A 15,948-nucleotide genomic window follows, 5' to 3' on the forward strand; every position below is an offset into this window, starting at 1 on the left:
TTTCCGCCAGCCTTTCCATGGTGGTTGCTACCGCCATTAAAAGATTGGCGGGAAGGGGACTCGTAATTAATAATCCGCCGGGACCAACGTGGTGGAAAACCGCCAGGGTTTGTAATGAGGGCCAAAATGTTAGAGAGAGAATCTGAGGCTCTACAGACGTTTTCGGGGCAAAGGTGTCTATTGTTGAGAAACAACCTTTATATTGTGCCTTACCTTACAGTGGTAATCTCTAATCAAGCCCGATTTCTGTTAACTAGAATCCGGTTCAACCTGTTGCCCCAGTTTCCAGCCTTTCCTTGGGGGTGAAATGAACCTTCCTCCTTAGCACAATGCGACTGTGACCAGATGTCTCCACAGGACACTATGCACTTTACCTTTTTCGGTAAATACTATGAGGTCCTGAGAAAGGCATACTTAATCACCTTTCTTAAGGAGCATAGCTTTAAGCAGACACAACCATCTTTTTTATTTATGCAAGTGCTTTCAGCAGATATTGTTTTTCATGTTGCCAGTTTTTTTAAAAGCTGCTGTGTGATCAAGTGATTCAATAGGGACTAATTCTGTTTTATCCCTTTGTATGAACCACTGTTCATCGAAAGTATTTTATTGATTTAAATTATTTTTTCATTTTAATTTTTCATGTGTTCGCTGTGATATATGCTTTTACAGGTTTTCTACTATAACAGAATAAAGTTTTCTTGATGATGACTGCCACTATATCATATTCTAGGTGGTAAGTTAAGACAATGCTTAGTGCAAACACCTTTCACCTCTGTATTATAAAAACAGGTTTCTAGAGGTGGGAATTAGACAGAAGAATGTTTGTGCTTATTTTGTTATGTGGATCTTTGATTTAGTGATGTCTTCTGTTATTTTTTGGACTGCTGTGTTTTTCTGCAGCTCTATTGTGATTTGCCGTTTTTATGCTGAACTGTGATTCTTGTTTTGTGTTCAGTTATGTTATTGTGATTTGCCGTTTTTATGCTGAACTGTGATTGTTGTTTTGTGTTCAGTTATGTTGTTGTGGTTTGAGTTGTGTTTTGTGTTGGTTTATGTATGTTGTTGTATTATGTTCTGTGTTATTTTTGGCATGTCAACAAAGGATGCTACATTTCGGTTAAAGGCAGAACAAACCTTTAAAGTTCATGTGGCAAGCAACCATTTACTACTGTCTAAGTTGATAACATACCACTGCTTGAGTTCTTCAACAATCTAAAACTCTGATCAGCCCAAAACAGTGACAAAGACCTTGGGCACTATCACATAAAGTGGGCCCTTAAAGGGCTAAATTAAGACAAAGGGGGTCATTCTGAGCTTGGCGGGCGGCGGGAGCCACCCGCCAAGCGGGAACCGTCAGAATACCGCTGCGCGGTCAAAAGACTGCCGCGGTTATTCTGAGTTTCCCGCTGGGCTGGCGGGCGACCGCCAGAAGGCCGCCCGCCAGCCCAGCGGGAAACCCCCTTCCATGAGGATGCCGGCTCCGAATGGAGCCGGCGGAGTGGAAGGGGTGCGACGGGTGCAGTTGCACCCGTCGCGATATTCAGTGTCTGCTTGGCAGACACTGAAAATCTTGGTGGGGCCCTGTTAGGGGGCCCCACGACACCCATTACCGCCAGCCAGGTTCTGGCGGTCAAAACCACCAGAACCAGGCTGGCGGTAAGGGGGTCGGAATCCCCATGGAGGATTCCCTTGGGCAGCGGGAAACCGGCGGGGCACCGCCGGTTTCCCGTTTCTGACCGCGTCTGTACCGCCGCGGTCAGAATGCCCATGGGAGCACCGCCAGCCTGTTGGCGGTGCTCCCGCGGTCGTTGGCCCTGGCGGTCCATGACCGCCAGGGTCAGAATGACCCCCAAAGTATCTACCACACCTTTAGGCTGACTGGTGTCTTAAGTAATTGAATAGCCGGTAAAGCACTATTTTTTCAAGGCATTGTACTTTTATCTGGAAATATAGCAGCATTTGTTGAGATATCTAAAGTAAAAAAACTAAACACAACAATATAGCTTATGTGAAATAGAAGTAAAACATTTTAATCCAGTAACATTTTCTTGCCATACATTATGTAAGGAAAGAGGAACAATGTTGTGGGCTTTCAATGCAGATCACTTGTTAATTTGAATCAAAAATATTGAAATAATAATTTATGGAACTAATGGCCAAATTTCTAAGTGTATATTTTTCAAGGCTTTTGAAAAGTTATGTGATTGACTCGTGACAGTAGTGCTTTATAAATGTAGGCATTATGAAGTTCATGCAGCTTTCATAAAACTATGTAAACTTTTAAAAATAAAAAAATAATCTGTCACTTATCGGAAGAGAAACATATGTTGGTCTTGTTCTAGGGTCTTGCCATGGGAATGTTTTAAGTACACCATTATTCAGCAGGTAGGGAAATTGGGGTAAAGGGTGGCAAATTGTTTTTCTCAATAAATCATAAAATGGTCAAGGCAGGTTTAGAACCTTAGTTGTCTGAATTCCAGAGTAGATCAATTAAATCTCAGAACACAGTGACCTCAGGGTCTTAAGTGTACCCATTCACCGACATACTCATTAGCCCAGTCCATCAATGTAGGAAATTGCTCCTCAGCTTATTGTCAAAGCTGGAAAAACCAAGAGCATGACCTGAATCATCATGTAGTGAAAACTCTGAGTTATTGTGAGATAATAGGAAATGCCAAGAGGGAACAGGTGATTTCACCACTATATCTGAAATTGAAAGTTCCAGCAATTGGCTTTTTTACTAGCTGAAGACGAATGAGTACATCTAGGAAGAAAACTTGAGATCAACATTTGTAAACTATTTTGTTTCATTTAATAGTGTGTTTCCTACAGTCCGCTATTTGTAAATCTATGAAACGTCCCATGGAGTATGAATGAATACCTTTATACAGAACCCAATTAGATGATCATGACTGACACAACAGGTAAACTACATAATACAGGGAAATGGGACAACCAAGTATTTGGTTGTTGAAAACGTGTGTGTGCCAATTATGTCTGATCATACATTTATTCTGAGATTTTCTGTGGGGAAAAAGATGTTCAGCACTAGGGGGACTTTTTATGTGACTGATTTTATCCCTTCGTATAATTGGGGGGTTACAATCACCAGATAAGGGGTGTCTGGGATTGCTGAAGCAAGGAGTCAGTTGTGAAAAAATGTTGTTCTCTTGCCTATAATAAATAGATGTTCGGCTTACTTCATAACTTGCATACTTTTTTCCACTTACTTGGATAACATTACCACATGCATTCTGAGTCGTGTCATTGAGTGGGAAAGCATAGCTGACCACTGGAGGACTGCTGGAGTTGTCCAACTTTCCTAGGCAGTTTGATTGGTTGTGATTTCCATTTAGAGCCAACAGCAATGGGTCGTACATCGCAAATAGCGTTGGGCAGATATTGATGGTCAGGAAGATGTATGATGATCCACAGTTGACTGTCAGGTCACTGCTCACTGAAGATAAAAATTAAAATTAGAGCCCAACATTGTCCTTCTCGCATATGTGAAAAAAGACATGGGCAAGCATTATGTACGTAGAACAAGTTAACATGCACAAAAATAATATTTATCAAGCTCATTGTTCATAGTGAAACTATCACTCATCAAAGATAGAACAAACTTATGGAGGGCTTCCACCACAGAGACCAAGCACGAGTGGCAAGTATCAGACAACAAAAGTTATCTGAAGAAACCCTTGAATAAAAAAAATGGAAAGTATTTGAAAGGGCTAGGTCAAAAAGTCAAAGAAATTATTGGTTTTAGTCTCATATCTGAGACTACAACATAATAAATTATCAAGCCACAGAATTCTGAACAGATTTCAGCAGCGACTTAAAAATACAAGGTTCATACATTGTGTATAATCACAACATATTGTTTTATTTGATTGAATTTATCAATATGAAATCCTTCCTTTTATAGCATAAAAACTGCAAAGTGTACATAATCAAGTCAATTTTTAAAAAACTATTCACAATTTTTTAACAGAAAGGGCTGAGTGTGCACAGAGAATGTGCATACCACACTATACACTACACTTTTCAGCATTTGCTACAACAGTACTTACTTTTCAAAGCAAGTCAGATGTATCACATTGTATAGTGCAGAAGAGGACAAAATACCGCTTTTATTTGGCAGAAAGAGTTACAATGGTTTTATGGCCATCAGGCATTTGAAAAAACCCCAAGAAGGGACCTGTTTCATTAGTAGTTCTAAACTTCCATCATCAAGATGGCCAACCAGGACGATTGTCATGTACCCATGTGTATAGCCTCTATGATGATTACCTTTCAAGTGCTTGCTTTGGAATTACTCTTTAGCAGGGATAATTCTGGTGCACTCCTCAATTTTAGCAGTGTAATTTACCCTTGACAGGATTCAAAGTGGCCTTTGTTGCGTTTTACTGATTCAGTGCTCATTTGTTTATTTATCAGTATGCGCAGCAGAATGATGAAGAGTTAGAATGCTTAATTCTGGTGCTAATTGTAATTTAGAGAATGCTCTCCAGTAAATCTTTAGTCCTGAATAAGGTTAGAATCACAATTCAGTATATCTGATTAACATGAAGCACATTTGGATCTACACCGAAGATAGAGAGTGGTTAAGCTGCAACATTATAAAGGTTTATTAAAGAATTAGCATAGTAAGAAACCCAAATCATCAAATTATGTGTAAATCAATAACAACACATGAATAGGATAATCTGTATATTTAAAGCAGTTCAGAAGTCAAAGCAAAGACAAACTATTATAAAGTTGTCTTGGAAGGAAAATAAATCAAGATCAGTTCTCCCACAAAGGGAGTACCCACTATGCTAAGTCAGGGGAAGGTTTCAGTTAGGAAGTTAGGAAAATGGGTAAAAAGGCATCTGAAAAGGATCTACTCTAAAGGCAAGTGAAAGAGCATCTACCTACCGGTCAGGTAAAGAAGCTTTTAAAGAATCTTCTAGGTTGCATTAGCTTAAATCACACAATTTCTAACACTTGATACACCTACTCACGATTCCCAGAAAAAGGACTAATCAAGGTACATGAAGATAACACAAATTCATTATTTTCACAAGGTAATAGAAAATGAGCCTACAGTATACTTCCTCTGGACTTTAAGTTATCTGCAACATAATAAGATACATTTGGTCTAAGCAGTACTCTGCAGGCACTCATTAGACCATTCTACATGGATTGTGTAATGAAAAAATGTGCATGAGAACAGAAAACAAAAGATACATTATTTGAGATTGCTGGTTCAGTTTTTCCTAAAATAAAGAAAGATACACAACATGGAACAAGATGGTAATCAGATATAAACCATTTTAAATTGAGGCCTTTATTGGCTATGGCCAATCTAAACATGAATGCACACTCCATATAATTGTACCACATGTTGATGTGGTACTAGTGTAAAACATTTAATTATGACACAAATCGCCATCACCATTGCCAGCCAGCTGTACATCCTTCTGCACATCCCTCTGTACATCCCTCTACTGTAGAAAGCCCTCTAATGTTATCACCAGAATATCAGGGCTATTGCTGAGGCGAGGGTTTTAGGAGTTTAAAGTTAGGAACTCAAGAGAGAAGGGCTGGAGGCCAGGTGCAGTAATCTTGATGCCAACAATCCTCAATATGGCTTTGCTAGAGGTGGGCGAGCCATGGAAAGCTCAATCCAGGCTTGAGCATGAAACCTGGCTCTGGTTCAGCTCCAAGTCTGGTGGGAACTTCGAGGCCAAAAGGAACCAAGCTATCATGTGGCTTCTGCCTTTCACCCACGCTCTACCGTCATGCACAAAGAGGTAAAAACAAAACATTATCATTTGTGGTAAAATAGAGAGACAAATGGATACCCATTTAGAGGTTAATTTGTAAAAAGTGAAACCAGAAACCCCAAAATATTTGAGGCTACCTCACTTTCACAAATCGTGTGATCTTAGGCAAATATTTAATTTTACTCATCCTTCTTTTTCTTCAATATTGCATATGAAAAATTATTTTTGGGACTTGGGAAGACGGGATCATGGCAGCCAGCTAGTTGCGCTGGCCGCAAGTCCCTGCCTTCTTGCCGCCCACGCATCGGGGGCTCTCCTACCTCTCCTGCTTGCTTCGCGCGGCTCCTCGCTGTGCCTGAGGATGTGTTTTGAAAACACCCATGCCAGATGGGCGCCCCGTGGCAAGGGGATCCCACTGGGCGGGCTGATGCAGCGCAACGCCTCTCCCCGTCATCTCTACTATGTTGCCTCCAGGTAGCCTGGTCGATCTGCCAGAACGGAGGGGCGACGGCCAGGCTACACTACCGGGGCTGCTGGAGCAGAGTCAGCACAGGCTCTCCTCTGGCATTTTCCCGGCTGGAGCAGAAGCTGGGCCAAGGGCTGCCATTAGAGCTCATTGTATCAGGAATCCCATCAGTACCAGCCAAGTCGCCCCGGGGGGACAATCCCTCATGACCCCCAGACGTTCATCGAGGCCTGGGGCCAGGACACGGCAGCAGGGGCAGAAATGATCTCTTTCTAGACCAGGTTTGGACCATTTGGGCCCCCTGCCAGCCACATCTAACTCTCTGGGAGATATTGGGCCCAAGAGCAAGAACGCTAATAAGGCAAGCCCCCCAATTTATTATCAATATCAGCACTCTGTGAGGAGGGGGCGCCTTCTCAAAATAATAAAGCCCTACTTACTAAAAATAATAGTGAATCAGTAGATACCATAATAATTACCATTAAGAAAACCAAAATCACTCCTTCACTCATGTCCTTTTTTAAGGTACAGGAGCAGATTGACCCCTCCCCACTCAACAGAGCATGTTTACCCCGCTAGCAAATATGGAAGCTACTACAGCAGATGAAGCATCTATCCTGTCAGACCCACTACAGAGTTTAGTCACTCAAGAAACAAGGCAAACTATGCCAAGGGGGGATTTCACAGTATCACAGGAGGTGGAGGTTGCACGGCAGAGCATAACTTACACAGACTCTTTACTTCAATCTATATTACAAGAGATGAGAGACAAGTTTGTGATATCTGAGTCTAATCAGTTTAAAATCCAAGGAGTCTGCAATAATCTTGATGCTAAAATCACCAATCTGACGGAGAGATTAGGGGCTATGGAGTACAGTATTGGGGGGGGCTACAGACTGAGATGGAGGCTAATAGGGAAGAGCTTCACGCCTTAAAACAAAATGAGAAAGACCTGAGAGATAAAGTAGAATCCTTGGAGAACCACTGTACATAGAATAACCTTAGTTTTTTTTATATTCCGATGGGGAAGGGAAGGAGATCATATTAAAGGCCTCATTATAGCCTTAATTAAAGAACATCTACCCAGGGTAGCCGCCATTGACCTGGACTTGGAAATACAGAGGGTCCATTGGGATCCTTTTAGATGGAATCCCAGCAGAGATAACACCATGAAGATTCTGGTTAACTTTGCCTCTTACCAAGTGAAGGAGCAGATTCCTACAGAGGCTCTCAAAGTACAGGGCTTTAAGCATAATGGTTGGTCTTTTTCAGTAAGGCCCTGTATGTCTAGGGTGACGCAAGATCGACGATGGGAGCTGGGGAAGCATATGCAGGAGCTTAAAACCTTAGGTGCCACTTCATAACTGAGGTTTCCGGCCACCCTAAAGGTAATGTGGAGGAATAAAATGCACAATATGAGAGATCCTCAAGACGTTATGGCACTAATTGAACAGATAAAGAAGGAGAGTTAGCCGGCTCTGGAGTGGCGGGGCTCAGGGGTAGGAGGATCCACCCATTATGGTTAATAGGAGGGTTCCCCAGGGGAGGTCAAGGGATGGGTAGTTTTGGGGTGTCACGCAGCAAAAATGATTTGGTTAAATTCTCACTGGGTGGGGAGCAGATGAGAGAAAAAAGAGAAAAAATAGTCCTCACACTTTAATATAATTTTTGGGTTAGACAGGAGGTAGCTGCTTGCATTAGAACATGACAACGGGGTTCCACCATTATGTTTAATCTTAAAATTCTTACCTGGAATGTAAATGGTCTCAAGTAAGCGGCAGGAGAAAGCTAATCATTGAATTTTTAAGACTATCTGACAACCATATTTTTCTCCTGCAGGAGACACATTTAAGATATGAGGAGTGAATGAATGTTCTTAAGACACAAAAATTGATTTCTCAGTTTGCCTGTACCCAACAATTTTGTAATGTGAAAGGGTGAGCAATTATTGTGAAAAATGGGATTCAAGGTCATTTGACAGATGTAAGTGCTGGTCCTAGGGGGAGATGGGTATTGGCGAATATCAAGCTAGATGGGGTTGAGTATACTTGTCTCTTATTATGGATCCAATGTGGATGACCCTGGCCCACTTATGGATTTATATGAGCAATTGTCAGACAGAGCCACAAACCAGATAATAGTTGGAGGGGACTTTAATGTTCTGCTCAATTCTACTCTGGACTGATCCATTGCTACACCAACTGTTAGCACAATTAAAATGAGGAACTGTCTGCACAACATAATTAAGAATGTTGGTTTGTTTGACCCCTGGCAAATTAGAGTGGGGCAGACTAAGGAGTTTACTTTTTGGAACAAAAAATATGGCCAGGCCTCTAGAATTGATTTTTTTCTGATAGATGTAAGAATTTGGAACAAATTAGTGACCATTTCTCACCAGCCGTGTCATCTTTCGGATCACTCAGCGGTTCAGCTGGGCATAACTCTTACCTGGCCCACGTGCATATTCCAGATGGACACTAGATAGATCCCTTCTGGGGGAGGAAGAGATTATACAACTGTTGAAAAGGGATTATAAGGACTTTTTTTAGATCAATTTAGGCTTGGCATCGATAACCACAATTTGGGAGACATATAAGGCTTTTAATCGCAGGAAATTGATTAGCTGTGCAGCTTATAGGACTAAGAGAACCAAAGCTATAATAGAAACCTTGGAGTGTAACCACTGCAAATTGCAAGCTCAGATGGACACTGCTAAGGATACAATGATGCAGGTTGACTTACAGCATCATATTCAGGAAGCTAAAAACTAATTTGAGACCTTCCTAGAATCAACTGTGAGAAGCAAATGGGAAGCTAGTAAACTTGCACATTTTGAGTATGGAGAAGGATGTGGGAGGCTATTAGCTTGGAAAACCAGGTCTGACAATACTAGAAATATTATTAAAAGCATAGTGATGGATGGGTCAGGTAGGGTGTCCTCAGAAGCTCATGATATTGAAGGAGCAGTTCTTAAATTGTTTTTGGAACTATATAAGGAAGACACTGTGGCTCTGAAGGAGGTGATCGAAAACTGGTTTAGGGGGGACACCCTCCCTAAGCTAGAACCAGACAAGAATCAGGCCCTTAATCAATGTTTCTAATGTGGGGAGGTAGAAAATGTTATCGCCGGTTTGAAAAAAGGGAAGGTCTTAGGCCCAGATGGGATCCTGGCTGAATTATATAAACTTTGAAAAAAAGAGCTTGTGCCAGTTTTAACTCAATTGATGAAGTCGATATTCATAGAGTCTACGTCGGTTCCGTTCTTTTGGAATGAAGCCATTATAACTCTAATATTAAAACTGCAGAAAGATGCTAGGAGATGTGAGTCGTATAGGCCCACCTCACTGCTTAATAACGATTATAAAATCTTTACACAAGTACTTGTCAGGAGACTAGATAAGGTGATTGGTGATCTGGTACATAACAACCAGAAAGGTTTTATGAAAAATTGGTACTTAAGTGATTTGGTCCTTGATCTGGTCTCTGCAATTGACATTTCAACCACCACTAATATGTCTCTCACCATTTTAACAATTGATGCTGCAAAAGCATTTGACCGGGTGAGTTGGCGTTTTTTGCTGGTACTGATGGAACATAATAACTTAGGAGACAACTTTTTTAAGGCAATTAAAACTATTTATAAAACACCTCTAGCTAGGGTTCTGATTAATGGCTCCTTGTCTCCACAGTTCAAAATTGAACGAGGAACAGGAGAGGGATGTCCCCTCTTCCCCATTCTCTTCAATCTATATATTGAACCTTTGGCTAGGAGAATCAGATCAGATCATAGAATAACACCTTTTCGGTATCAAGGATGGGTCTTGAAGGAAGTCCTATATGCAGACGACCTATTGGTTTATAAGCACGATACTCAGAGTTTATTCCCTGCACTTTTTGAATCTATAGCAGGGTTTGGGGAAATTTCTGGTTACTTAGTCAATACCGATAAATCTGAAGTGATGACTTGAAATGGGCCACAAAATAGTAGATTAGAGAATGATGAAATTCACTATCGTGGGGTAAAAGTGGTCAAAAACTTGGCAGAGATGGCTCACGTGAATTTTTAAAATATTTTTAGGGAAACTAAAAGGCTCTTTATCCGATGGTCGCATCTCTAACTTTTTATTTTAGGTAAAACTAATTTTAAAAAAATGGTGATACTCCCAAAATGTACATTCATTTTCAATACTCTCCCCCTATTTTTTAAAGCTGACTGGTTACGGAAATTGCAGGGGGAAGTAGTCAGTTTTATCTGGTCATATAAAAATCCAAGAAGAGGCTGGAAAAAATTTAGGAAAAAGAAGCTAGATGGAGGAATTGCACTTCCAGATTTTCAGCTTTACTACTGGGCATTCCAATTGAAAAACATCAGACCACTATTTTCTAAAGAATATGATACCCCCCGGTTACGGGCATTAACAGGCAGCTTTCGGGAGCAGGCTACATATTTTCTTTATAAATTTGGCCATCCCATATACTACAAAAAAGTAAGATTAAAAGTTCTTAATACCGCTTGTAAGATATGTTTTGCCCTGAGAACGAGGTTAGGAATTCCTTATTATAGTGAGTTAGCCCCAATTTGGGATTCGCCTGGTACACCGATATGTCTATAAGATGCCTTAGCTATCCCACTGATAGAGGGAGGAATTGTAGATGGGGGCAAATAGTTATCAATGGTTCCGCGATCTCATGGGAGTTTTTATCTGATGAGACAAATACTAAATTATCCAGATTTAAATATATACAAATTAAATCCTGAGTACAAGGAGAGCCCGAGGCCAAGCTTGTTACGGATTGGGACAGTGAAATCATAGTCACCCAGAGGTTAAAGAAAGAAGTTTCAAGATGGTATTGGGTATTAATACAGGCCAAGGATGTATTTCTTCCATCAGCTGTAGAGGGGTGGAAATCTGATTTTCCGAAATTTGACCTTCTTTATTTTTGGCAACCATCTTTGAAGACACTTTGGTCCGTGGTGATACCCGCATCTTTGAGGGGGGATCACTTGTTCACCTTGTATAGGGCTTATTGGACTCCCAGAAAGTTAACTAAAATAGGCTTTCAAAAGAGGAGCAATTGCCCGAAGTGTGGCCTAGAGGGTATAGATGACATACATTTTTGGTGGTGGTGTCCGGGAATAAAAACATTATGGGAAAATGTGGACAAGATGATTCTATTCATTATAAACGGTTGAGCAGAAATTAGTTTACCAATGATTGTATTTGGGCTATATGAGGGTTCTGGGGGAAACATACATGATAAATTGATGAAACCTTTGGCACATCTCTTTTTTTATCTAATATTGATAGCACAGTGGGAAATATGTACCAAGTGGATATCCAATTTTCCCCCCACTCATATTGACTGGCTATTGTTGGTGAAGAGAATTTCTGACCTTGAATTTAATGGCCAGCTCAAACGCCAGAGAATGTGGGAACCATTTTTGACCTTTAATAGACTCCGTTTTCCCAAATAGACATGTATGGGACAATCTCTTTGCAGCTGAATATTGTAAGAGTCCAGTGATTAATTTAGCGGCAACAGAGAGGAGGAGGGGAGGTGGATAGGTTCTCACTTTCTTCCCCCTTACCTCCTCAATTCATGTTGATGGAGGCCGTGTCTCAGGTGTCCACTCTCGGGTCTGGGACCTGATAAGAGTCGAGACATGGTAAGACCTCTCCTGTCTTTTGCGGGAAATGAGGACTCAAGAAAAAGAAAATATATATATATGTTGTATGTGAAAACACCTTTAAATCATGTTTAGATTACCAGCTGTACAAAAACGTATTGTGTTTGATTTAATAGACTCTAACATTTCTTTATATATAAGAAACTGAGCAATTTACAGGATTCCCGTGACAACTGTCTTGCCTCTACTTTCACTAATGTTACTGTTTCCAAGGTGGTGGTAGGAATTGTTCCAAGTTCATGTTTGAAAACTTTTAATAAGTACTTCTCAGTTCAGTGCTGTAATGTGAAATATTAGTGCCAAAGCTTCCATTTTAAATATTGAATAGACTTTGGCCCTCGTTACAACCCTGGCGGTCAGGGATAAAGTGGCGGTAATACCGCCAACAGGCCGGCGGTAACAAAAATTGAATTATGACCACGGTGGAAACCACTCAGATAAACAGCCACTTTAACACACCGACCGCCACGGCATGATCAACAAGCACCACAGTGGTAACCGCCAACAGCTAGGCGGAAGGCAATGTACCGCCCACACTATTATGACTAACCTATCCGCCACCTTTTTCGGGGCGGTAACAATGACATCAAAAGCCTGGTGGAAAAAGATCTCTGAAGTCAAAAGACTCCCCTGTGGAGACTCAGGGAACAAGCACAACACCATGGAGCCCGAGCTGCACATATTCTCCATGCTCGTCTACCTTCTGCTGCATTATGAACATCAACGCCGGTGAAGACGACCACGGTGAGTACTGCTGCCTAGCACACAAGGGAGGGGGGAGGAAAAAGAGAGTGACACACACATGTAACACACAACCCCCCCACCCCCAACACCATACACACAAACAGATGCAGTAACATTACATATTCACCCCGTACCCCTCAGGAATAATGCAAGGACAAAATGATTTGAAGAAAGTGAGTGTAATATGATCAAATACTAGGAAGAAGTACATCAAAATCCAAACGAATATACATATTTACAAATGTAGGGCATTTGTCCGTGGGCTACAGGGCCTCATCACATAGGCCAAGGCTCCCCCTCACCACTGCAACAACACTGACATAACACTGCAGGGGCATCAGGTTGAAAATACACAGTCACCTCAGGGGGACGGGGAATGGGGGGCACCTCGGCCGGAAGATGGTACAACGCCACTGGTCCTGGAGGGGGCAACATGCCCATCACTCTGTCCTGGGGAGTGCAAGGCCACAGTCTCTCAACTGCGTGGTTTGCCCACATGCTCTGGAGGGGGCAACATGCCCTGTGCTTGGTCCTGGGGAGTGCAAGGCCACAGTCTCTCAAGGGGGGTGGTTTGCCCACTGCTTGGTCCTGGGGAGTGCAAGGCCACAGTCCCTCAAGTGGGTGGCTACTTCCACTGGTTCTGGAGGGGGCATTGTGCCCAGTGAGTGTCATCCTGGAAAGGATGGGTTGATTGGATGGCTTCTTCCACTGGTTCTGGAGGGGGCATTGTGCCCAGTGAGTTTCATCCTGGGAAGGATGGGTTGAGTGGATGTCTTCTCCCACTGGTTCTGGAGGGGGCATTGTGCCCAGTGAGTGTCATCCTGGGAAGTATAGGGTGAGTGCATGGCTTCTTCCACTGGTTCCGGAGGGGGCATTGTGCCCAGTGAGCTTCATCCTGGGAAGGATGGGGTGAGTGGATGGATTCTTCCACTGGTTCTGGAGGGGGCATTGTGCCCTGTGATGCAGAACTTGGGGAGTGCAAGGTTACAGTCTCTCACCTGGGTGTCAGACCCACAGGATTTGCAGGGCCCAGGCCGCACAACACCCATGGATGCAGGACTACACACTGCCCGCCGGCTGCTCAGTGGTGGTAGTGGCGGTAGTGGGGGGAGGCTTCAACCCTTCCCCTGCAGCCTCGGACGGCTACCCACTGGGGCTGCTGCTGCTGGCGGCGGTGCTGGCGGCGGTGCTGGTGGCAGTGCTGGTAGTGGTGGGGGGAGGCTTCAGCCCTTCCCCTGCAGCCTCGGACGGCTGCCCACTGGGGCTTCTGCTGCTGGTGGCGGTGCAGGTGGTGGTGCTGGCATTCATGGAGGGAGGCTCCAGCCCTTCCCCTGCAGCCTCGGACGGCTGCCCACTGGGGCCGCTGCTGCTGGTGGGGTGCAGATGTCGGTGCTGCAGTGGTGAGTGGAGGCTCCAGCCCTTCCCCTGCAGCCCCGGATGGCTGCCCACTGGGGTTGCTGCTGGCAGTGGTGCTGGTGGCGGTGCTGGCAGTGGTGGGGGGAGGCTCCAGCCCTTCTCCTGCAGCCTTGGATGGCTGAACCACCATGGTTGTTGGTGGGGACTCCGACTGAGTCCCAGCACCAGGCCTCTTGTCCTTTTTACCTGCTGGTGCAGGCCCTTTGCCCTTCCGGTCAGCAGCCGGGGATTATCCCTTGCCCTTCCCTGTAGCAGCTGGGGGTGCCTCCTTGCCCTTCCTAGATGCAGGTGGTGGTGCCTCCTTGTCCTTCCCTGCAGCAGCTGGGGGTGCCTCCTTGCCCTTCCTAGACACAGCTGGGGGTGCCTCCTTGCCCTTCCTAGCTGCAGCTGGCAAAGGCACCCTTTCAGTGTGGCTGTCTGATGCCCGGGATCCTCTCCCACCTGGAGTAGCTATCAACACTACTGTGGCCGTGGACAGGGTGGCTGAGGTGCTCGTCTGAGTTCTGACCACCCTGGCCTGTCGTGAGGGATGGGGGGGAAGTGGTAGGGAAGAGGTCAACGGTGGGGAGGAAAAGCTTCTTAGAGACATTGGGGCGGGAAGAGGGTGAAGGTTTGGGAGTGGAGGAAGAGGAAGTTGTTGTAGGAGGTGTCTGTCTGCTGATTTTGGGTGCAGGTGCATGGGCTGCATGCTGTTGTGAGGTGGATAGCTGTTGAGTGTCTGAGTGCTTCCGTTTGTGTACTTTGGGAGGAGGGGGCACAGACACAGTGGGAGAGGACACAGGGGACATGTGCATGGATGTGGGGGTGGTGACTGCCAGTGAGGGGCGTGTAGTGATAGGCGTGATGGTGGTAGTGGATGAGGATGTAGTGCATGCAGGTGTGAGTATAGACGCTACTGGGAGAGAGGTGGATGAGGAGGAGGAGGGGAACACAGTGGAGGCAGTGGATGTTGGTGTGTCTGATTCTGGATGGAGTTTGTGTGAGTGCCTGTGGGATGATGTGTGGTGCTTGTGTTTGCCTGAACCACTCCTGTGTGTTGTCCTGTGTGCATGCTGGTCTGCCTGTATGCTTGGGATAGGTTGGGGTTGAGGGGAATGGGAATGGGTAGAGGAAGTTGGAGGGGGGACAATGGCTGCCATCAGGGAGGAGGCCAGAGCCTGCATTGATCCCTGTTGGGCCGCCATGCCAGAGTGAATGCCCTCCAGGAATGCATTAGTCTGTTGCAAATGGGCTGCCAGCCCTTGGATGGCATTCACAATGGTTGAATGCCCAAAGGAGATGGATCGCAGGAGGTCAATAGCCTCCTCACTCAGGGCAGCAGGGCTAACTGGGGCAGGGCCTGAGGTGCTTGGGGCGAAGGAGATGCCCACCCTCCTGGGTGAGCGGGCACGGAAAACAGGCTGAGGGACTGCAGGGAGGGTGGTGCTGGTACGGGATGGTGGCTTTACCTGTAGTTGGGGTGGGCACAGAGGTGTCCGCCACAACCAGGGAGCTTCCATCAGAGGAGGTATCACTGTCCTCACTGTCCCCTCCAGTCTCCACCGTGGTGCTCCCCTCACCCTCCGTCCCACTGGTGCCCTCACTGTGTGTGGATTCGGCCTCTTGGGCCCTGTGGGATGCAGCTCTCCCAGTCGCAGGTGCCTCTGTTCCTCCGCCAGATGATGCTAATGCACATAAGGACAGGGAGACAAAACAAAAAGGGGGAGGAGAGACAAAGGATACACTTGGTCAATGGCGGCAAGAACACCACCATTGGTGTACACGAAACACAAACACAGGGAACAGCCTACGCACTAGGCAATGCACTAACAGTCACAATGCTAGTCACCAGCCCATGGACAGTGACACCTAACGCCAATTGAAGC

The 15,948-nt window shown here is 44.7% G+C and overlaps 1 protein-coding gene across 4 annotated transcripts in view; it reads right to left on the reverse strand.

Annotated features, from left to right (window-relative positions):
• Positions 1-15,948, reverse strand: part of LOC138285285 (zona pellucida-like domain-containing protein 1) — a 305,528-nt gene that overhangs the window by 178,139 nt on the left and 111,441 nt on the right. For 2 of the 4 annotated variants that reach the window (XM_069225015.1, XM_069225016.1), the window contains exon 3: positions 3,231-3,457. In XM_069225015.1, the coding sequence (XP_069081116.1) occupies positions 3,231-3,457 (227 nt within the window). Of the gene's footprint in view, positions 1-3,230; positions 3,458-6,088; positions 6,267-15,948 lie in introns of those variants that run through there. The other 2 variants (XM_069225017.1, XM_069225018.1) reach the window with 2 other exon arrangements.

This window comes from Pleurodeles waltl, chromosome 3_1 (genome assembly GCF_031143425.1).
Source record: "Pleurodeles waltl isolate 20211129_DDA chromosome 3_1, aPleWal1.hap1.20221129, whole genome shotgun sequence".
NCBI lineage: Eukaryota > Metazoa > Chordata > Amphibia > Caudata > Salamandridae > Pleurodeles > Pleurodeles waltl.